This window comes from Trachurus trachurus (assembly GCF_905171665.1).
Source record: "Trachurus trachurus genome assembly, chromosome: 7".
In the NCBI taxonomy this organism is placed as follows: Eukaryota; Metazoa; Chordata; class Actinopteri; order Carangiformes; family Carangidae; genus Trachurus; species Trachurus trachurus.
Window position 1 is genome coordinate 26,113,632 of NC_139901.1, and position 21,191 is coordinate 26,134,822.

General features: G+C 41.2%; 1 protein-coding gene across 2 annotated transcripts in view; it reads left to right on the top strand.

Moving 5' to 3' along the window:
• LOC310989137 (cadherin-4-like) overlaps positions 1–21,191 on the top strand; it is a gene marked incomplete at its 3' end in the record, with an annotated part of 246,823 nt that overhangs the window by 98,454 nt on the left and 127,178 nt on the right. The window contains exon 3 of one of the 2 annotated variants that reach the window (XM_083976053.1): positions 11,933–11,956. The exons of the other annotated variant lie outside the window; for it this stretch is intronic. Within the exon in view, the coding sequence (XP_083832179.1) occupies positions 11,933–11,956 (24 nt within the window). The remainder of the gene's footprint in view (positions 1–11,932; positions 11,957–21,191) is intronic. 2 annotated transcript variants of the gene reach the window in all.

A 21,191-nucleotide genomic window follows, 5' to 3' on the forward strand; every position in this document is an offset into this window, starting at 1 on the left:
AACTAAATTTAAAAATAAATAATGATGCGATAAAAGTAATGTGTATAAAACACATTTTTCATCATAATTTGCTGCCACTGATTAGTTGCTTTTGATTTTATGGTAGTAAAAATAAATGAAAACATTTATTTTGCTGTCGTTGTTGTTTTGATGTTGAAGCTCCCTGTCAGTATGCACTGAGTGTGTGTGTGTAAGATTGTGTGGGTTTGTGCTGATTATTAAACATGTCAATATTTTATTTATTTCAGGATATTAAGCCGCATTTTAAGAGATTGTTACCATACAAAGTATCTGTTATTAAGAAGAGTGGACACTCTTCGTAGCTGTTTTTTACACAAACAATATCTTTGATGGAGGACGTGCTGTCAGATTTATGAAATCTGTGGACTGGTTGAGGGTTTAGGCAGTGGAGATGATACAGGAGTATTAGCGTGAGGGTTTTATACCTACATTATGTAAAGTGGGCACTCTTAACTATTGTGTCTTTTTGAATACTGTAATCAGACTAGCCAAAGCTTAGCTGCTCATCATGGCTGATTCATAGAGATAAAGAGGATCTAACAACACAAATCACCGCAAAATAATAACTTGGGTTTTTTTTAGTAGTGTAACATCATCACACATTAGGTTAGTGGCCTCAGTAAAATGGGTTGACTGATGGACAAGTGAGGACGCCACAGTGACTGCTCAGATGAAGTGTTTGCTTTTATTGCTGCAATCATCTCCTTCTCCTTCCCTCAGTCTCCCCTCTCATTTTCTCTCTCCAAGATATTGTATATCATTTGCATTGAAGTGTATTATATGCAAAATCCTTCATTTTTGCTCTGAAAAATTTAGCTTTTCCTAAAATGTGAGCTATCGGCATGGAGAGGAAACAATGGGATGATTTGACGGAAAGAAAGGCATTACGGAAATTGGCATCAAATAAAGATCGGTCAAGGGTATGATTAGAAGGAAAATAAAATAAAACTGGGGATCGGAAAAGTAGAATAAGAGAGATCTCCAGTGGGTAGCTGTGGGAGAGGTTAGAGAAGTAGAGGAGATGGTGAGGAGGAAGGAGGGTGCTGCTACCTCTCATCCAGTGTGTGATCTGTGGGTGGCAGCGATGACTGATGGAGAAGCACTCTAACTGAAGGTCATATCCGAAGCCCTGCCATTTTAGACTGCCACTGTCGCAGGGGGAAAGGATAAATAAAGCTCAGATAGTCGTGTTTATTCATCCCACTTTCTTTGTGGCTTTGTCGATGGAGGAGGGAGGGACAGACAGACAGATGAGTTGGAGGTTGGAGAAAATGGAGGACAGGAAAACCAAAAGATGATTCAGCGTTGTCTAAGTAGGATTTGTGCTATCATTCTTTTTTTCTTTTTCTTTTTACAAAAGCCATTCTCACCCCGGCATCGCCAGATTAATATTCAATTTTAATAAGAAAGACTTGATCCTCCTTCTGATGTGTTATACAACACTACTGATGCTACAAATTTGCTGATTTTCTAAATGCATTCCTGTTATTCAGAGATTTGACTCTCCTCCAGACACCACTACAGTACAATAGGGACAGTGAGTGATGGGAATGAAAGGATAGCTTTTCAAATCCAGCTAAGTAGGATTTCGGTTATCACTGTGATTATTTTTATTTTTTTTTACAAGTGAGAACAGACAACGGTAGGAGTTACATAACCCTTTGTCATTTGTCATCAAATCATGTAAGTACAACCCAAATAGGGTAAAATAAATTCCTAGAGGAAAATAAACTACAACATGTTTCTGAGTTTGCTTTGCCCAGATTGTCACAAGGCTTAAGGACAGCAGTCTGTCACTGCTCCAATGTCCCTGCAGTCTGGCCGGGACACAGAGCTATTCGTCTGGCGCTGGAACCAGAGCTGGAGCCGGCGGTTCAGACGGGGTTGTTTCCCCCAGGCGGGGCAGAATGCTCACGGCCAGACGACCTCGCTGCCCAGCCTCTAATATCTGATCAAGAACCATCTGCTGAGGCTGCCAGAGCCCACACAGCTCCCCATGCCCCTGACCTCTCCAAGGAGAGCCCAATGGGAAATCAAGCTGTTAGCGGACTATTAGGATGATTCTGATCACCATTTGAAAAGAAACGCAGCACAAACAAAATTATGTTATCATCACAGGGATCTCACTTTTCGCCACGGTGTTAATTCATGACGAGGCCTGGCCCCTCGCAGGGAGTTCAGCTCCCTCCCTCTGGTTCCGTTTCGCCCCCTCCCGCTTCCATAGTAAGAACATCAAGAACCATTTCCAGGAGTCTTTATCTCCATATCCCCCAAAGATGCATCTTCTGAATCAAATTATCCATAAATGTATTCATTTATTTTATTTTTTTAGTCAGTAATTTTCTGTCTTTTTCACTCCTCCTGACAGATATGTATATTCAACAGTCGGGCACACAATGATGCAATTAGCGTGGAATCGTTTTTATTGTGCAAAGACAGGCTTTTGTGAAATTCAGGCGCACTGGTGAAGTGCTCTTCTCCTCCACTATTATCCAGCAGAGAGTTTACACTACATGACAGTGACGAGATGCTTTATGAGTTGACATGTATTGATTCATAAGAGAATACCTATGTATGCATCGCAGAAAGTGCTTAGAAGATGTCACAAGTGCAGTTCACATGAAGTTTTAATGGTCTGTGCAAACTGTTTCTGTTTCTAGTTTGTGTCGTGCAGCACCATTCGCCAGGCCTTGATAACAGTTGGTTAATGGGTAATGTGCCACACAAGAGTGATGCTGCACTTTCTGTTTTCATTTTGTTGCTGTAGTGCAGTAATTAATCCAGCTGAACCCTTTGTGCTCACAAAATAAATGCTTTCCATTTTCATTAATAGACAACTCATTAGTACATAATGAGCAAGAAGGCAGCACTCCCCGCTCTCCCTGTGCAGTACATAGCAGATGAGCATGCACTACACTCAGCTAATTAAAACCCAGGATTGTGTTCTGTCTCCTTGTTTTCTTCTCAGGAAAGGCCATAGGCACGTGCTTTTGAGACATAGGTTTTATGAATCATGTTTTGCCACAAGGTACAAAGGTCCCACACTGAAGAGAGAGAGAGATTTCCATGTATTGTTTCAACATAAAGGAAATGTTGGTGCTATATGAATACTGTGTAAGTATCATAACACTCAATTCAGCCTGTATTCAGAAACTGTGCATTGAAACAAGCCATCAGGACTAGAGTTATTTCATGATATCACAACAAACCAATCACAGCCCACCTGGACTGAAACTCAAATCAAACACAGGAAGAGTGTAAAATATGGTACATCTATAGACAGGAACGCAGTGCATGGAGTGCTTCTTGGGTGTTGTAGAAAAGTGTATCCCTCAGGTGCTCTTCAGTTGGGGAGATCCATAAAGGGTTGCAGACAGAAAACCAAGGCACTCGTGAGGGTACGACCAATTAAAATGCCTTTATTGGTACATGGCTAATCTATTTAAAAGCGAGTCAACGCGTTTCAGCCAAACTGGCCTTCGTCAGGACAAAAGTGAAAATGTTTGTCAGTCTCAGTTCACAATTAAGTAGGTAATTGCAGACAGCTGCTCAGTGTGAGCAGGTAGGAGGTCACATGACCTGAACAGCAAGACCTGCCAATGACAAGCAGACTCTGTACAAAAAGAAAGAAATAATAAAATCACAGAGTCAATAAATCAGCATTGCACATTACATAATCAATTAAACAAATCAGAAATGCATACAATATAAGTATTGAGCCTAATAAGAGACTGAGGAACCGTCATCAGAGTCAATCTTAAAGGACAACAACACACACCAATAGTCACAAAATACACTCACAGAAAAGGAGAAAAATCGAGTTCTCCATTCAACCCTGGATACTGAGTGGCCTTTAATGTATAAATCCAGAATGACTCTCTTTGCAGGAGTGTTTTGAGTCTATCTCCTCCCCTGATAGAGTCTTTAATATGTTCTATACCTGATATCTTTAAAGAGTCGCAACTACCATGACTTACATCTTTGTAATGGACAGCCATGGGGTACTGTGGGTTACTAGTTCTAATGGCATGCTTATGTTCTGCCAATCTTGCCTTCAATTTACGCTTTGTTCTCCCAATGTAGAAGCGTCCACAGGGGCACTCAAGTCTGTAAACAACATAAGAGGTATTGCAATTAATAAATGCATTTATGTCAAATGTATGACCAGATGTCACATCAGTAAAATAATTGGCATTTATCATATTGCTACAGTGATTGCAATGTCCACACCTGTGATTACCCTTTAAGGTTGAAAGCCAGGTTTTCTGTGATACAGGAGGGAGATGACTCTTAACAAGTTTGTCTTTCAGAGTAGGAGCTCTTCTGAAGCTAATAGTTGGTGAATCTGGAAGAGCTTCTCTAAGAAGACTATCACTTTTCAAAATGCCCCAATTGTTTTGAACAATTTTTTCTTAGAGAACAAAATTCTGATCAGGTATATTTTGTGACACAATACAGTGATCATGCAAATGCAATTAAACAAATTGTTCAAAACAATTGGGGCATTTTGAAAAGTGATAGTCTTCTTAGAGAAGCTCTTCCAGATTCACCAACTATTAGCTTCAGAAGAGCTCCTACTCTGAAAGACAAACTTGTTAAGAGTCATCTCCCTCCTGTATCACAGAAAACCTGGCTTTCAACCTTAAAGGGTAATCACAGGTGTGGACATTGCAATCACTGTAGCAATATGATAAATGCCAATTATTTTACTGATGTGACATCTGGTCATACATTTGACATAAATGCATTTATTAATTGCAATACCTCTTATGTTGTTTACAGACTTGAGTGCCCCTGTGGACGCTTCTACATTGGGAGAACAAAGCGTAAATTGAAGGCAAGATTGGCAGAACATAAGCATGCCATTAGAACTAGTAACCCACAGTACCCCATGGCTGTCCATTACAAAGATGTAAGTCATGGTAGTTGCGACTCTTTAAAGATATCAGGTATAGAACATGTTAAAGACTCTATCAGGGGAGGAGATAGACTCAAAACACTCCTGCAAAGAGAGTCATTCTGGATTTATACATTAAAGGCCACTCAGTATCCAGGGTTGAATGGAGAACTCGATTTTTCTCCTTTTCTGTGAGTGTATTTTGTGACTATTGGTGTGTGTTGTTGTCCTTTAAGATTGACTCTGATGACGGTTCCTCAGTCTCTTATTAGGCTCAATACTTATATTGTATGCATTTCTGATTTGTTTAATTGATTATGTAATGTGCAATGCTGATTTATTGACTCTGTGATTTTATTATTTCTTTCTTTTTGTACAGAGTCTGCTTGTCATTGGCAGGTCTTGCTGTTCAGGTCATGTGACCTCCTACCTGCTCACACTGAGCAGCTGTCTGCAATTACCTACTTAATTGTGAACTGAGACTGACAAACATTTTCACTTTTGTCCTGACGAAGGCCAGTTTGGCTGAAACGCGTTGACTCGCTTTTAAATAGATTAGCCATGTACCAATAAAGGCATTTTAATTGGTCGTACCCTCACGAGTGCCTTGGTTTTCTGTCTGCAACCCTTTATGGTACATCTATGTCTGAAGAATAAACCGAACCATTACTCAAAGTCACTTAAGTATATTTTATGTTTACCAGTCCACTTTCCTTTCATTTACATTTTTTAATTTGAGTTGAGGCTTTCAACTTGACTCTTATTTTGGAGCTTCCTGCAACACATTTTCTTCAGTCACCTCTTGTCACTGCTAAAGGAACTGTAGAGCTGATTCTCTGAGGACATGTACGTTGTTTTTTTTGGCAGGACTAGAGGTTGGCACACTATGGTAGTTAAGCAAAAAACATACAAATTGTGTCTGTATCCTGTGAGTCATATGATACATGATTTTTTTTTTCTAAAGCTGTGATGAGTTGCTCGTAGAACACGTAACATCCTCATCGGTGGTCACAACTGACTGGTTTTACATACAGTAGCTGCTGAGCTGTCACTGTCTATAAGTGAGTGTGATTAAGAGATGAAGAGCTACTGTGTTGGAATTTATCCTAATTACATTATAGTGATGATATATCAACAGTGGTAAATCATCTGCAGACAAATGCATTTGTTTCCACTGCAGTGTACACAACTTGCACACACATAATGTACTGACAGCATGTACTCATACTCGCACACAATATACAGTATATGTATGTCTGCATGCATATATGCATATACATGAGTGCATGCAAGTATATTCATATACTGTCAGTATTATATCCTAATATATCCTTCTATTCACACTTTCATCCATCTACCATGATGATACAGTTTTTCTTTGTCTTGAAGCTGTGATTATCTGTAGGAATCCCTCACTTCATGATTGGGATAAAATCGAAGCCAATTTCTGTCTTTAATTAAAACTATTCCCAGAGAGGACTGCTTTAAGGCCACAACTTCACCAGGTCAATAGAAGACAGGTTTCCAATAACTGCCTAATTCAATCAGAGTGTGATTTAAACTGTATGTAAAGTGTCATTACAGTACGCTACTACAGTCTCACCTGTGAGGTTACTCTTCATCTGTAATGGACCGTGCGTTCTACAGGATGTCAGTGACTTTTATGAGTTGATATTTTTTAATCAAACAATGTCTTTTACACCTTGTGTTGATGGGACTCCTACTGCAAATTATCTACTGCTTTTGTTTTGTGTTCCCATTATCTTTTGTATGTTGAATTTAATGACCTGAGAGTGTCTGAGGACCTTTGAAATTCAACTGTACAACTTAAGAGATGCAGAATAGCAATCAGAAAATGAACTTTTCTTTCTTTGAATCCCTAAACAGAGAATTTCTTACAGTTCTAAGATTGCAATCTTCCCATCAGAAACAGCTGCTCTGCGGCATTTTGTGGCAAGCCTATCCAGCTGTCCTCGCAACAAAGATCCCGCGAGGGGAGTGTGTAACATAGTGTTTGGAAAAAATAAACAATGTTCAAAATATGTAAAAGGCTCTTGGAGAGAGTTGAGTGAAAAAAGAAGAAAAAGGATAAAATCTAAGACGCTGACACTCCCCCTTCCACTGGCGATGATAACAGTCGTCATCATCCTTAACTCAAGTTGAATCCACACAATGGATCTCATTCATGAAACGTGAGCAGAACAAATTTACGTGTAAACTGTGTGCAGACGGAAATTTACGTGGATTTCCGCATTCATTTATAAATTAGAAATTAACATAAATATTGCATGTGCTTGCTGGAAATTGCTATTTTAATTCATATGGCACCCTGTCATGTACACACTACGCAGATGCCTTTTGAAAGACACAATTTAAACATGACATCAGGGCTCCATCTAAGGATGATATTAACCGGAAAAACTTTCATTACATGAATGTGCAGTTGTGTGCAGTTTTGCGATGCAAAGTGTGTGTTGTGACGCGTATACAATTTAATCTTGTGCAGTAGCGCAGTTGGCACTGTTTTGGATGGAGATGTGAAAGCCGGCTGGTTCATCTGTAAGAATATAACCTGCTCCCCCCGTGGCTGTTCTGCTTCTTATGTGTGCTCAAGTGTTTATTTCTCAAACTATTTTTGCTTTTCTTCTTCAATGGTTCTTTAAACCGAGGACACTTTACTCACGACATCTGTTACCTCCTTCCAGGCCTTTGATTTACCTGTCCCAGTCACCACTACTAACAGAAGAAAATCAAATATTTTTCATAACTCCACTTCACCCAAAATGACTTCAATCCCTGATCTCTCTTTTTTTACTATCTCCCTCTTTACTTGTTTGTGTCATGCTTGTAGGTGGCCAGGATGCACCTACTGCACCTCCCCATATGGTGGTCATGGTCTCCTTATAGGGCTATTCATGAGCGACGATCTATGCCAATTGCTGATCACCAGGAGTGTGCTATCCATTTCCGATTGGTTGGCATTGATGATCTTACACACGTGATTATGATAAAATCTATGATTCCGGCAGCGTTCATGGATCCAGAGTAGGTTTTTAGCAGCTTGTGGTTTTATGTGTAAACACACTGATTTACTAACATTTCATGAATGAAACCCAATGTCTCTGGCTCTATACACCTTGCTGCAGGTGTATAAACTCTACATTTAGAGTTACAGTGAGAGAGGGCAGAAGCAGCTCAAAAACACTTTTTCCACCAAGTTTGCCTTGTGTATAATTTTCTATATTTTGATGCTTACTTGCGACAGATGGCACGAATTGTGCCAAACTGCAAAAAAAGAAAAGAAAAAAAGTGCTGACAACTGAAAATGACAATCATCTACGGTACAAAGTGTTTGTCAACATGTACAACGCAGCATCTTTTGCACAGTTTGGCAACGTTTGTGTTATTTGTCATGTGTGAGCATTAGAGTATAAAAAAAAACAGCTTTAGCTTGTTAGAGAGTCATTTTTCTTTCCTCCCCTGTGAAGCAAATGAGTCCCCTCAAAAGTTACTGTTGACAAAAAGAAAAGACATAACATCCAGAACACCTTATTGTTAAATTTCTAAAAAGTGACAATGAAATAAAATGATGATATAAATGCTGTAATGGTTCCTTTTGACCTGTCAGCCTTTACTGCTGATGCCTCCTGTGTTTCCAAGTATGAATTTGCTTCATGGCAAAGCAGAGGGAGGATGACTGGCAACCACAGAGGGGATAATAAAGGAGGAGCTAATTTTACCAGTGTCTGAATACCTCTGAATTATATGACACATCTTCACCACTGAACAAAGGTATTGAATACATGGCCTGAAGCGACCGAAGCTGTGTTCTTTGTATGGGCCAAGAAACAGTGTTTATTTTATTGGTTGCCCGTCTTTAGCTGGTGCTGTGAATGTGCCAACAAGAACCGTCTTTGTAGTGGTGCTCCTCTTCGATTAATGTGAACCACATGAACAGTGTTGAAGCCTATTATCTCTCAGTCACACATCCCCCCAACATGGGGCAGAGGACTTGGTAGTAACTTCACATTGTGTGCGAGTATCGTTAATGAGGCTTCTTTTATTTGTGATCCTTCTATGGATTCAGAGTTTTGGTCAAAACCCATTTTCTTTGGACGTCAGTCAGTGGACCTCCTTACATCCACTAATTAAGGAAATATAGTAAACGTAGCCTGTACATTTCATGAACTTTAAAGCAGACAGTTTTTCAAATCATGATGCTTTTTGCTTCATCTCTGTTTATAGATTTCTGTAGAAAAAAAAAACATCAAGTAGATGCCTTTACTGTATATGTGTCACCATGATTATGCCTGATTAGCTATAAGCATCTATAAAAGGCGGTGTGGTCTATGTTTTGCCTGTTGACTGGGTTCCTTTCAAACCACAGAAATCACATTCATTACAGTCTAATGTAAGAAGGAACATGTTTACATAAATTAATAAGGACTCGTCTAGTGCCATGTCTTCCTCTCCGTTCCTTTTCTCCTCTCCTTCTTTCATCCTCTGTGACAGTGGGAGGCTACAGACGTGAACGGTAAAGCAAGCACAGCTGGGAGATGTTGATTTCCACATTTTTGGAATGCATCTCTAAAAATGTAGTCTTTAGTGTCCTTGGGCAAGCTTTTGGGCAGCCTCAACTTTACTGGGCTTGCACACATTCCTTTGCAGTGGGAAATCCATATTGACATATGGCCTGTTTTACATAGAGCTCAAACCCACAGGAGCGCTGCTGTGGGAGCACAGGCACATCAAAATGCCACTCACATATTCACTGCAAATTAGGCTCCAAATCCACATAAGCCAATGATAGCTGGGAAGAAATGCAATAATCAATGACGGTGGTTTTTCTTTACCTCCCTAAACCGCAGAGTTATTTATATGTGCTGACACCAATCAGCATGATATCTTTGCTCCGACAAAGCAAGTCGTAGGGAGGAGAGAAGCACTTCCTTTTGATTATTTATTATCACCAAGCTGCTGCCTGTTAATTATTTATCATTATTAAAACGGTGTTAATAGAGAGCATGTTATTACATTGTCTTCAACTTCTCCCCTACACCAAGACACTGTATCAGAGTGCACAGGGAGAAAGTATCTCACAGTGAAGCACCCTGCTGTTACCCCTGGTAGCTTTGCGTAGTGGCAATTAATTATTACATAATTTAAATTACGCCTTGTTATATTAAATTTAAACAACAGTTAAATCGCTTTGTCTCCAGCTTTTTGTTTTGGCATCTCAACTTCACTTTCCGGAAAGCTTCACCCTCTCATTAGTACTGTGATTAACTTAATAAGTTAAACTAATGACTCAGCAGCAGATTTGTTTCCCCTTCCACTATCAGTGCCATGTTGTCATCATATCACTGTAAGTAGATGTTGGAAATAAATTAAACGCATCTTCTCTTTGTTTTCTGAAAGTGATTGATATTATTTTTGGTCTACTTAGGAGTTAGCCTTCACATTTTAACACACGCTGCTTGTACCACTCACACTTGCCAGAACATTTCTGTTTGACATACTGTAGTCTTTCTTTTACATAACAAATGACAAAAAAAAGTAGGATAGGGGCCAGTGGTTATGACATGTTGGATAATATTTTATTGGCTATGTGGCTACCCTGAGGGCTTTAACAGTGGTGAGAGTTTGTAAGCCTTTGGGGTGAAAAGGAAATGGACCAAGGATTTTCTTTTAGTGATAAGGTTGACTGCGCTGGGCTGTGAGAGTGCTTCACTAACTAATTATTTGAAGCCTCCTCTCAGATTAGGGTAGACATGCAGAGCTTATGGACAGTCGCATAGCAGACAATCAGACCATGTAATAACCAGAGGGCCAATGTTTGCTCAAATCCACTGTAACACCTCACAAAACAAAAGTGTGTAAAGCCCTAATGCTCAGTCCAATCCCACGCCACACTGCCTTGATAAACACCGATGCCACCCCCACAATGGACGCTGTCTTTACTCTGGCAATTAGGCAGAGCTTTGGATTATCACTTCCTCAGCCCAGTACACCACAAATCCATCCGGATTCAATTATTCCCCTCCCATGTCTGTGGCCAGTTGGGCTTTTTGGGCAACTGGCCAGTAGAGAAATGTTCTAAAGGATTTGAACTGCTGAAAGTACAAAGTTATAAAAAATAAAAAATAAAAAAAAGAGAGAGAGAGGAGACAAAAAGACTATTTTTTTCCTTTGTTTTTTTATTTACTCCTGAGTCACTGCAAGTTTGACATGTCTATTAAATAAGAATGAAACCTTGGGAGCTTACACACACAGTCCTAGTAAATATTTTATAGTAACAATAAGCTAAATGTATTTTATTTTTCTCTTTTACGAACGCACATCTTCTCCTTTTGTTCTATTTTATTTTATTTTTGGTAAATGTTCTGTGTTGTATAAAAAATGCGTTGCAGTACATCCTTCCCTCCAGGCAGCCCATGTTTTGATCCGTGCCTTGTGGGCCGGGGTTGTCTCTAGTGGGCTCTGAGTAAGAACCTAAAATGCTTACGGAAAGGATTTGATTTGCTCTGTCTTTCTGCACCTCAGTGGCATTATTTGTACTTATTAGAAAGCTCACTCAAGGTAAATTGTGTAAGAGATCAAGGATTTGCTGGGGTCTGGAGACTCTCATCTTTCTACTGGAGGCCTCTCTTCGATGCGTTTGCTTAGATGCTTTTATTTTTTTTTTCTTCTTTTTTTTTTTCATCCGCCCAGTCTGTCTTTGTGGATCGGAGAAAAAGCTGCTGTGTGTATTTATGGATGTTGCGTAGTACATGTGTTGTATATGTTTCCCCTTGTGTGTTTGCATATACCCAGGCTCAGCTAAGCGTGAACGAGTGTGGTAAAGCGGATATTCTTTGCAGGTCTGAGATGAGAGACCCCCCTGGTTCTGTACCCCCTCTGAACACCCCCCTTACCCCCCGCCCTGTCATCTCCTGTGTTTTAAGTGTCTGCTATACAGCCGCCTGTCAACTGCTAACACTATTCCTCTGTGTGTCTCCTCTCTTTTATCTACAGATACCACATTATCATCACAAAAAGGTAAGACAACACTCAATCAGTCACCTGTGGATCTTCCATGTCTTTTCAGATGGGTGGCAGATGTAGGTGTGTGCCTCCGTGTGTCTGTGCATACAGTATTCTCCGTTTTTTTTTTGCTAACGAGATGAATAACATTTCCTGGTGTTGTTGATGCTGATTTGAAATTGAGTCCTGCAGTGTTTCCGTCACAGAACAATCTGTTTGATTACAAAGTCAATCACTCACACCTACTGACACCTAGACTAAATTATCCTGCGATTCTGCAGTGATAGACAGCCCACAGTCTGTGCTTGTGCACTGCTTTCTGTACGTCTCATGTTCAGACTAATCACAGTTCTGTTCAGACTCCTCCACACTTTCATGTGTATGTTAATGAGAGGTTGGGGGAGGTGATTGTTTTGCATAGTGGATCTTCGGGGAGAGTCGGGCGATGCAGCGGGAGGGGAGGAGTGTGTGGGAATGTACCTGTGGGCTGTTTTGATTTCATAAGATGATGGGGCCAGACACTCAAACTGTCTAAACAGCTCCGGGGGTCTCGTTCTGAGTGGCAGCCCGCAGGTGTTGCACCGAGCGGTCCCATCCCTCTCCTCTTCGTCGTGAAGATACAGTAATGGCGGAGGGTGTGTCACGCTCTGTGATTGCAAAGCAGAAGCAGACAATCACGCAGGAAAACGCCCCGCTGATTTTGTTGAAACTTTCTTAGACACCCCGCTGTGCTTGTAAGGAACTTGGCTTTTGTTTCGCACGAGCTCATTCATACCAGAGCAGAACACAGGTGAAAATATTTTCATTGTCACCCGGGTCTGATATAAAGTGCGCTACATGTATATTTGACGCGGGGAGCGCGGCGTTGGGAACATGGTGACATCTTTCACCTTACAAGGCTCCAGATCTGTTCAAGCCGCTTGTAGATACAGTGCGAGAGGCATTGACAGACTGCATCTGTGTGACAGGTTACACTTAGCATGCCCTCGCTCGCACACATACACACCGTTGTGAGGGCTATGTATGTGATGACTATTCGCTTTGCGATGCTGTCAGATGGGCCTATAAAGGTAAGTGATGTGGGTAGCCCAAGCCTCGCACTCTGATGAATGTTGAAGGGGAGCAGAGGCTGGCTCGCCGTCCATCATCGCTCCACAGCCGCACTTGCATTCATTTCTGAACGAGAGGGAGATAAATAAGGCCACGTAACCCCCGGGTGGTGAATGAATGCTCACCTTTGTAAGTCTGTGTGTTTCCGCGTCTGTCTTGGACTTTGTGCGTTTTGTATGTCTTTCTTTTCTCCCCCGTGCAACATGTCCAGTTCAGATCCATTTTTGTCAGAAGCATCAACTAAAAACATTCAAGGGTTCCAGACAAAGCGAGAGTGCCATGGAGAAAAAACAGCCCGCCGTCTTCATTCATACACCCTGAGTTATAGATGGCTATGCAGCTGTGACAGCGCCATTGGTACTGAAGAGGCATGGGGCCTTGAGCCAAAGATAATGTACATAAACCATGTGTTTGTGTCTGCACTTCCCTTAAAAGAGTGGACATACAAGTATGTCTGTGGTCGCCTGCGCGTGTTTGTGTGTGCTTGAGTATGAAAGATGGAGAAACGAGGACATTTGTGTGCACTCACAATGCCAACAACCCACAGTCTCAATCTGTCAATGTTCAACATGAGAGACAGTCTCACACCTGTTCAGAGGAGCACGTGGTGGTATACGTGTTAGACAGCATGTCGTATTAAAGTCCAGGGAGAATTCAGACTGTGGCTGAATAACCTTTACTGTTGTTCCAAGCCAATATCATGATTAATACAGAACCTCATTATAATGTGACCTTATTCTTTAGCTCTTTACTTCTGTGGAACATCCCCACTATCTGCCCCCCCTGCCATGACATCCTTTATCCAACACCTCTCCTCCCCCTGAACACTCTTCCTCCCTCTGCTCTGCCAAATGAAGTATATTTATGGCACCTGTGCTGGAAAAACAGTCTCCAGGAGACGTCCCTCTAATTTCATTTTCAAAATGCCAGCAATAAATTTATCAAATGGGCTGAATCGAATTGGAGTCACACGCAGTGCCATCCGTCATGGGCCGTCCCTCAGGGGCCTGTGGGCGTACTTAAGCCAGCCAAAAACCTCTGCTGGCAGGAGAAAAAGACTGAGTGAGAGGGGAGTGGGGCTCTGGTAGGAGGGAAACCAGATGAATGTACTGGAGAAATCTGCTGAGAACAAAGATGTGTGTGCATATCGTTATGTACTTAGATGCAAATATGCGATTCACGTGTGCACATGTCTGGATGCGCGTGTGTGTGTGTGTGCACAGAGGTCAATGCTAATTCTTCAACACACAAAATCCCCGCGCTGGAATCTCTGTTAAGCACTTTGGCTGTCGATGTGCCGGCGTAATAATTGATTAATTGCAACACAAGTTAATTGATTGTTTTGCTCATTTTTGCATTTGTTAATCCCTCACAGTTCAAACACCACTTTGAGCTTCATCCCCTCCCCTGCCTCTGAAAACGCCAGGTTCACATGCTCTGTGCCCTCCCACTCCCCTCCCATTTCTAACTTCCTCATCCTCTGTGCCTGACTTTGGCACCTTTGCCTCTTCCTTTAAATGCCTTTGTCCCCGCTTCCCTTTTTTTTTTGTCTCACCCCGTCTTTCCCTCTGCCTATCTTCCCTTCTCCTCTCAGCGTTTATCACTGTGCAGGTTAAGCCAGGCGTGAGTGAGGGTAAAGCAGCTTAGTACTAACAGGGCTAATGAAGTCAGGCCCTGTATTCCTCTGACGGGGATCAGTGGCGCTACTTTGTGAAGCCTGTCAGCGTTTAATGATTAGATGAAACATTCAGACACCCGCTACGAGAAGACAGGCACACTGATATGTGGTAATACCCAACCGTGGTCTCTCTTAGGCTGATCCACAAACACTTATGCATGTGCACGTATTCGCTGCACAGGCGCATACAGGACGTACATCCACTCCCACCTCTACCCAAAGGTGTTGATTTACAACTCAAACATGGCATCAAGGGGTTATACACAAAAATGTGATTGGAGAAAAAAAGAAAAAAAAACAAACGACAGAGATTCAGTGAACAAGCTATGTGCAAGAAGGTGGAGAAAAAAATAAGCTGCATGAGAGAGATTTACCCCTCGCCTTGATGAGCAGATTATAAACAACTCTACTCACGCTATTCATGATGCATGCTGTGATCCATGATTTTTCACTGCTTCTCATTTCTGCTAAAAAAGCACGATAGATGATCAATCAAAAGGCCAACGTCTCAAAACCCTTTTGAACATTTGAAGATTCATCTCTGATTCATTCTAAATCCTATTAGATTAAGTTCTCTCCGCGCCCACGCATGGCAGCTTAATGTGCGCTCGTGCCGGAGTGTGTGTTTGTTGGTATGTCAGGAAGTGTGCGAGTGTCAAAGTGGGATGGTGTTTGTCTCAACGCTCCGAATGAGAAGCGGAGTGACGCGAGGCAACGGTTGGGTCAACAAGCTGCCTGTTTGTCAGAGTGAAAGGGCGCCTTCCAGGACGCGGCTGCTTTTTGCCCCATTAGCCACACGTGCTAATTTACCTGTCAGCTTCCATCCACACAAGGACGCCGCTCTCATCTCGACTTCCCCCCTCTCTGCCTTTTTCTTCCTGTCTAAATTTTCTAAATTCCCAGATCTCGCCCTCATTACATTTCCTTCAACATCTTCCTCCCACTGCTAAATTGGGGCCCGGCTCTGTCCTCACACCAGTAATTTCTCTCTTTCTTTCTCTTTTTGAAAATACCTCCAGTTGAGGAGTCGTCCTAAGCCGCAGAATTTGAATTAAATGTACTGTATGTGCGTTTCTACCGATATGCGGCTGCTGCTTCCATGGAAAGTCCCTTTTAAAGGACTCAGGGAAACCACTTGAAAGTACAGTTTTACAAGGCAGCGCTTTCTTTTGATCCACAGAGGTTGAATTCTCAGAAAAGGTACAATGAGCTAGTTATCTGTTAGAATTCTTCTTCAACATGTCATTGTTTTACACAAAATCATCACTGGGGACCAAAGACTTTATGTCCCATATAGAAAGTGTTGAGTTATATACAATAATGTCTGTTTCGGCTTTTATCACAGCCACAGATGTGTGCATGTGGTCTGACGACTGATGTGCTCGTTGCGATAGATGATTGTTATGGGACCTTATCTTATGCCTGAAGTTGCTGTGAATTTTTGAGTGTATTAATAATTTACCTTCAAAGTTTCTTGCCGCCCCTTGAGATGGTTTGGTAGCTTTCATGATTAGCTAGAGGCTACCTCTCACCGTACAGCGCAGACTTAGAGTGAATACATCCAAATTGAATTAAGGATATCTGTAACCTAAAGACAAATTACAGAAAAGCTGAGTGCAGAGAGAGAAAACTAGACTTGTGGTTTATTTTGGCAGTCTGACAGAGCAGCTCACTGTTTAACACAGCATTTAGAAATGCACTGGGCTTAATTATCATAACTGGTAACTGGTAATCACAATGTTGTAATCCTCATGTGATCTCCTTAGCTATTAACAGCCTTGTAAATCCAGCTCCAAAAAGCTTCTCTGACACTACGGTCACAGCAGAGTGTGATGGGTTTGCAGTGTTGCTTAGAGATAGCATAATGAAATCCATCCTGCTTCCTTGATTTTGTAACTAATAAAACTCATGAGTAGTAGCTGCTGCTTTTTAGTAGCACACCCTTTCTACAGAGCATGCACCTTTCTGTTTACAAGATACTGAGTGCAGATTTAAAACCATCAGAGTGAATTTAACAAGTGCGTAATTACACTAAATTTATGGGAGTAGGTCATCCTTTTCTTAACTAGCTGCAGAGGCATTACATGAAATCTTTGTTTGACATTCTGTTCTAGTCACTCTCTGTTTTACATAAAAACATCGGTGTATTGCAATTTCTTATGCAGACTTTTGTGGCTTGTAAAATCTTTTAAAGGCCTTGGCTCAGGTAGGAGGAGCAGAGTAGATGCAAGTTTGTCTTTATTAGTTCACTAATTTCAAACAGTGTAATAAATGTGTGGGTGAAATATCATTCTTGTAACTTTCATAACTTTAATGACAAGGTTATTTCTTTTAAATAGTTTACAAGGTCTTTGACCCTTGATAAATTAGATGTCTTGTCTGTATTATCTTTTTATATATATTTGCTTTTTGACTTCACTGGGTGACAGTAAATAAGCTACATTGGATGCATTAGAAATTATCTTAATTTAGCGATATATAACAAATTGGTTAATGAGAAAAATATGACAAAGACTAAAATAGAACTTATTTACTGCCAACTTACTTCCCTCAAATCCTCGTAATGACAAGATAAATTACCAAAATATCAGCTAAACTCTTGCTTTTAATTACTTTCATCTGCGTTTGGTGTAAATCTAAAGAGCTTTGTTGATCACATATCTGTCATATGGTGATGCAGGTGGCGCTTTGTTTTCTGTGTTTTTTTTGTTTTGTTTTGTTTTGTTGTTTTTTTCTTTATGTGATTCATAAGTTTTTCCAACTGGCAGCACCCAGTGTAGGTGGTAGAGAGAAAACAATGGCCCTTTTTTTTTTAGTGTGCATATGTTGTGCATAAATGCGCAACACGGGTCATCTTGCACCATCATGGCATATCAGAGGCCTGTACTACGAAGCAGGATTTGAGCTTATCGAGGTAACGTCAGGGTTAACTCTGTTTTTTCCGTACTACGACGGTGGTTCACTTCTTACCGGGATACATCTCCGTGGTAATGTATATGCTGGACAGCCTCCTGACCAATCAGTGCTCTTGGAAAATGTCATCATCGTTGTTAGGTGTGTGAATATTGCAGGATACAGGAAGTCTCCAAAAAAAACCTTGCGCTGTTATTTTGAGTTTTTAGATGAACATCTCTAAAAGAGATACGTTTTCATACACATGTGAGCAACAGGCAAGTTTAGAGGAATGCACAAATGCGATTCCTGTCGGAGCCATCCTACAATGACAGAGTAGTGATTATATTTAATTTTAATCTTGTGAATTTATGCATTTACACAGTCAGTAATTCTCTGCAGCGACTGTGTTTCTTTCTGTCTGGATGTGATCTCTCAGTTCTTCATGTTGCTGCAGAATTATCGTCTGCTCCTCGTTAGCGAAACACTCAGACGTGTCCATGTCTGTGATTGGTCAGATGCTACAAACTCCGCCCGTTTCATGTGAACGCGCTCATACCTAGACTGGGAAACCCTGGGTTGATTTACAGAGTTGATAACCACCGTCGTGTGGCCGCTTCGCACGATCATGATTATTTGGTTAAGTGAAGCCAGGTACTCTGAAAGATGTGTGTTGAACCTGCTTCGTAGTATAGGACCCACGTCAGGTTTCTTTTTGTTGTTGTTGTTGTTGTTTTTTTTATCAGATGGTGTTTACCATTATACATTTGGTGTGTAATGTTTCTGTAGACTCTCCTGTACTTCTTATTTATTTATTATTTTTAACTGCAGCCTCTTATGTCCACAGTCTCCCTCTTGTGTCACAACAGTACAGTAGTAGCATACTGAATGACACCAGTTCTCCATCTGTCCTTATCCAAGTTGGTGTACGTTGTGAGTTATACAATTTTGATTCCATTGAATTAATTTAAACTTCAGTCAAAACATTCCCATGTTTTTTGTAGATGCTGTAAAACCAATCAAAGCCCTGCGTGCGTAGTGCTGTAAGAGGACGTTGGTATCGGGCTCTATATGTCACAGTAATAACTGAATGAATATGTGTGAACATGCTATGGTTTGATTTCTGCCGAGACCTGCTCATGCCACTCTGGATCCCTGCAATGAGAACCATGATTACTTTGGCCTGAATTTCTTTCTTTCTTTTTAATTCAGTGGTCTGTGCTCTGCAGGAAAGAGGGGTCATTACAAAACATTACAAAAACAAGAAATAGGGCTGTGTCACCTGTGTATCAAATACAAAGTAGTTTTCTTTTGGTGTTTTTTTTCTGTTGGTAACTATGTGAAACACTGTCCATTACTGCTCACAGGAGGCTTAGGATGCGTTTTGTTTGGCAGACTAAACTCTGCGACATGTCCAATTGAGTATTAGCCAGAGATAAAGATAAAGACAAAACCACACAAAGAGAGCCGCGGCAGACGCTCATCTTAGACTCATTAAAGCTATCTGGGCATTAAAACACTTCTCAAGCAAAGGCAGAGAACATGGAAAAACCTGAGACAAGTAGAACAAAAAGAACAAAGATGGAAATCAACCATTCACCACTATTCCTCATACAGTCCCGTTCCTAAGCCTCGACCGCCAATTAGATACAAGAACAGCCTGTTCCCTTGACGGATGAACTTAATTTAGTATTGTGTTCTGCACAGTAGGGTGCAGCACTGATTGCACTGGCGAATGGAGTTTTCATGCCATCCTTGCAGGCTGTAGTGTACTGTATGTGACTATGTAGCAATAGACTGCATCTGATCATAGCTTGTCTCTCTTTTGAAGAATGGCTCCATTTGAGAGGTATATGTCAGCTTTGCATCTGATGGTATGTGGCAATTTTTGGGCGATTAGCGCACGTCTGCCCAGAGACACCAGTGGTGCACGTCCTTTATAATCCCATGGAGCAAATATCTGCTTGTCGAGATTCAACAACGTGTTATTGTCACAGGACGACCTGCTCCGAGTCACTTAGAAAATTCATACATCTTTGTCTGTTTACTGACAAAATGCCACAGTTGGGCTGGGAGTCCTACAGCGCTGGCATTGCCGGGGAAGCGGGTGGCATATTGCTCCCAGTAGGACTGCTCCTCTGTAGGCCCGCTCGGCAGAGGGATTTGGCCAGCTTGGATTAGCTCGGCAGGGGGAAGCAGAGGGAGGCAAACAGGGAGGGGCAAACAGGGAGTGGTAGACAGACTACATCTGTCTCTGCTCAGTTCCACCGACACCTGAGAAACCTGAGAAAGAGCTGCTAAGAATCACGGCGAGTGTCATTCATACACCAGCAAAACATCAAACAGCCACTGGTACGTCTGCTGTTTCAGCTGAACTGAGAGAGCCAAAGTAATCAGCAATAAATTAAACTTCAGATTTCACATTATCTTTGGAAATAGTTTTTGCCCCCTTTCACACTTTTGGATTTCTTCTTTTTTTGTGTTTAATAATGGCTATAAACTTCTGAGCAAGGACATGTGAATATTCATTCAAATGCCTATAATGAGATAAACACATCTCCGGACTCCATAGTCACACTAATTAAGCAGGCTTTCTCTCTCCACAGTGCTGTGCTCTCAAACCTCATCAGCTGCTCAAAGGCATGTCACCACAGTTATGGCAGATGGGTAGTCTCAGGCCAAAAATAAATAAGTTGAAATGGTTAAAAAAAAAAAAGAAGAAGGAAAAAAAAACCGCAAACAGGAAAGAAAACCGAGCCAGTTGCCTCTGACAGACTGCTGAGGAAATGTCTCTTTATTCTTTGCTCAGGCTGGTTCATTTCTGTCCGAGGGATGGATCTAATCCAAGAGTTTATTAACAAACTTCAGATGCAAAGCCTATTCGTTTTCTGACACCAAAGAGGGCCAAGAAAATGAATCGGGGTCTGGACAAATTGGCATCACTCACATGAGCGCAGTGGGACGAAATTTTCAGATACAGAAGTCATGTCTTCCATCGGCTCTTCTCCAGCATCTTTCAGACTTTATCTGATAACTATTCCATTTTTTTTTTTTACTTTTCACACTGTCACAGTCTAGACTGTTGAGTATATATTTTATTGTACAAGTCAATGCACATTCACATTTAAATCAAATAATGTTAGTGCTGTCTTCCCATTGGGCTCATGTAATAAGATTCTGGTCTGTGAGTTTGGAAGACAGACAGAGAGAGAGAGAGTTGAGCAAAAGAGGGGATAACAGAGTATCACATTGCGAGGTGTATTTGCTGCATCAGGTATTCAGGTCCCACATCCCCCTTCTACAAACATCCTAGAATTCCCAGTGTTCACCTCCCTCGCTGCTTTGAAACCAAACAAAAAGATTCTGGGAGGCATTTTCCATTGAAGACCCATTGTAGGAGTACGAGAGGACTAACCACATTGAATAAACACACATCTCATAACCAAATGAAGCAGTAGAGACTGGTGCCTTGCAGGGAAATCAGCAGAAAATGGCTTAAGATTTAGAAAGAAGAGAAATAAGAATCATCCGTTTAATTACATTATGATAATTTAGAAAAGAAACAAGGGT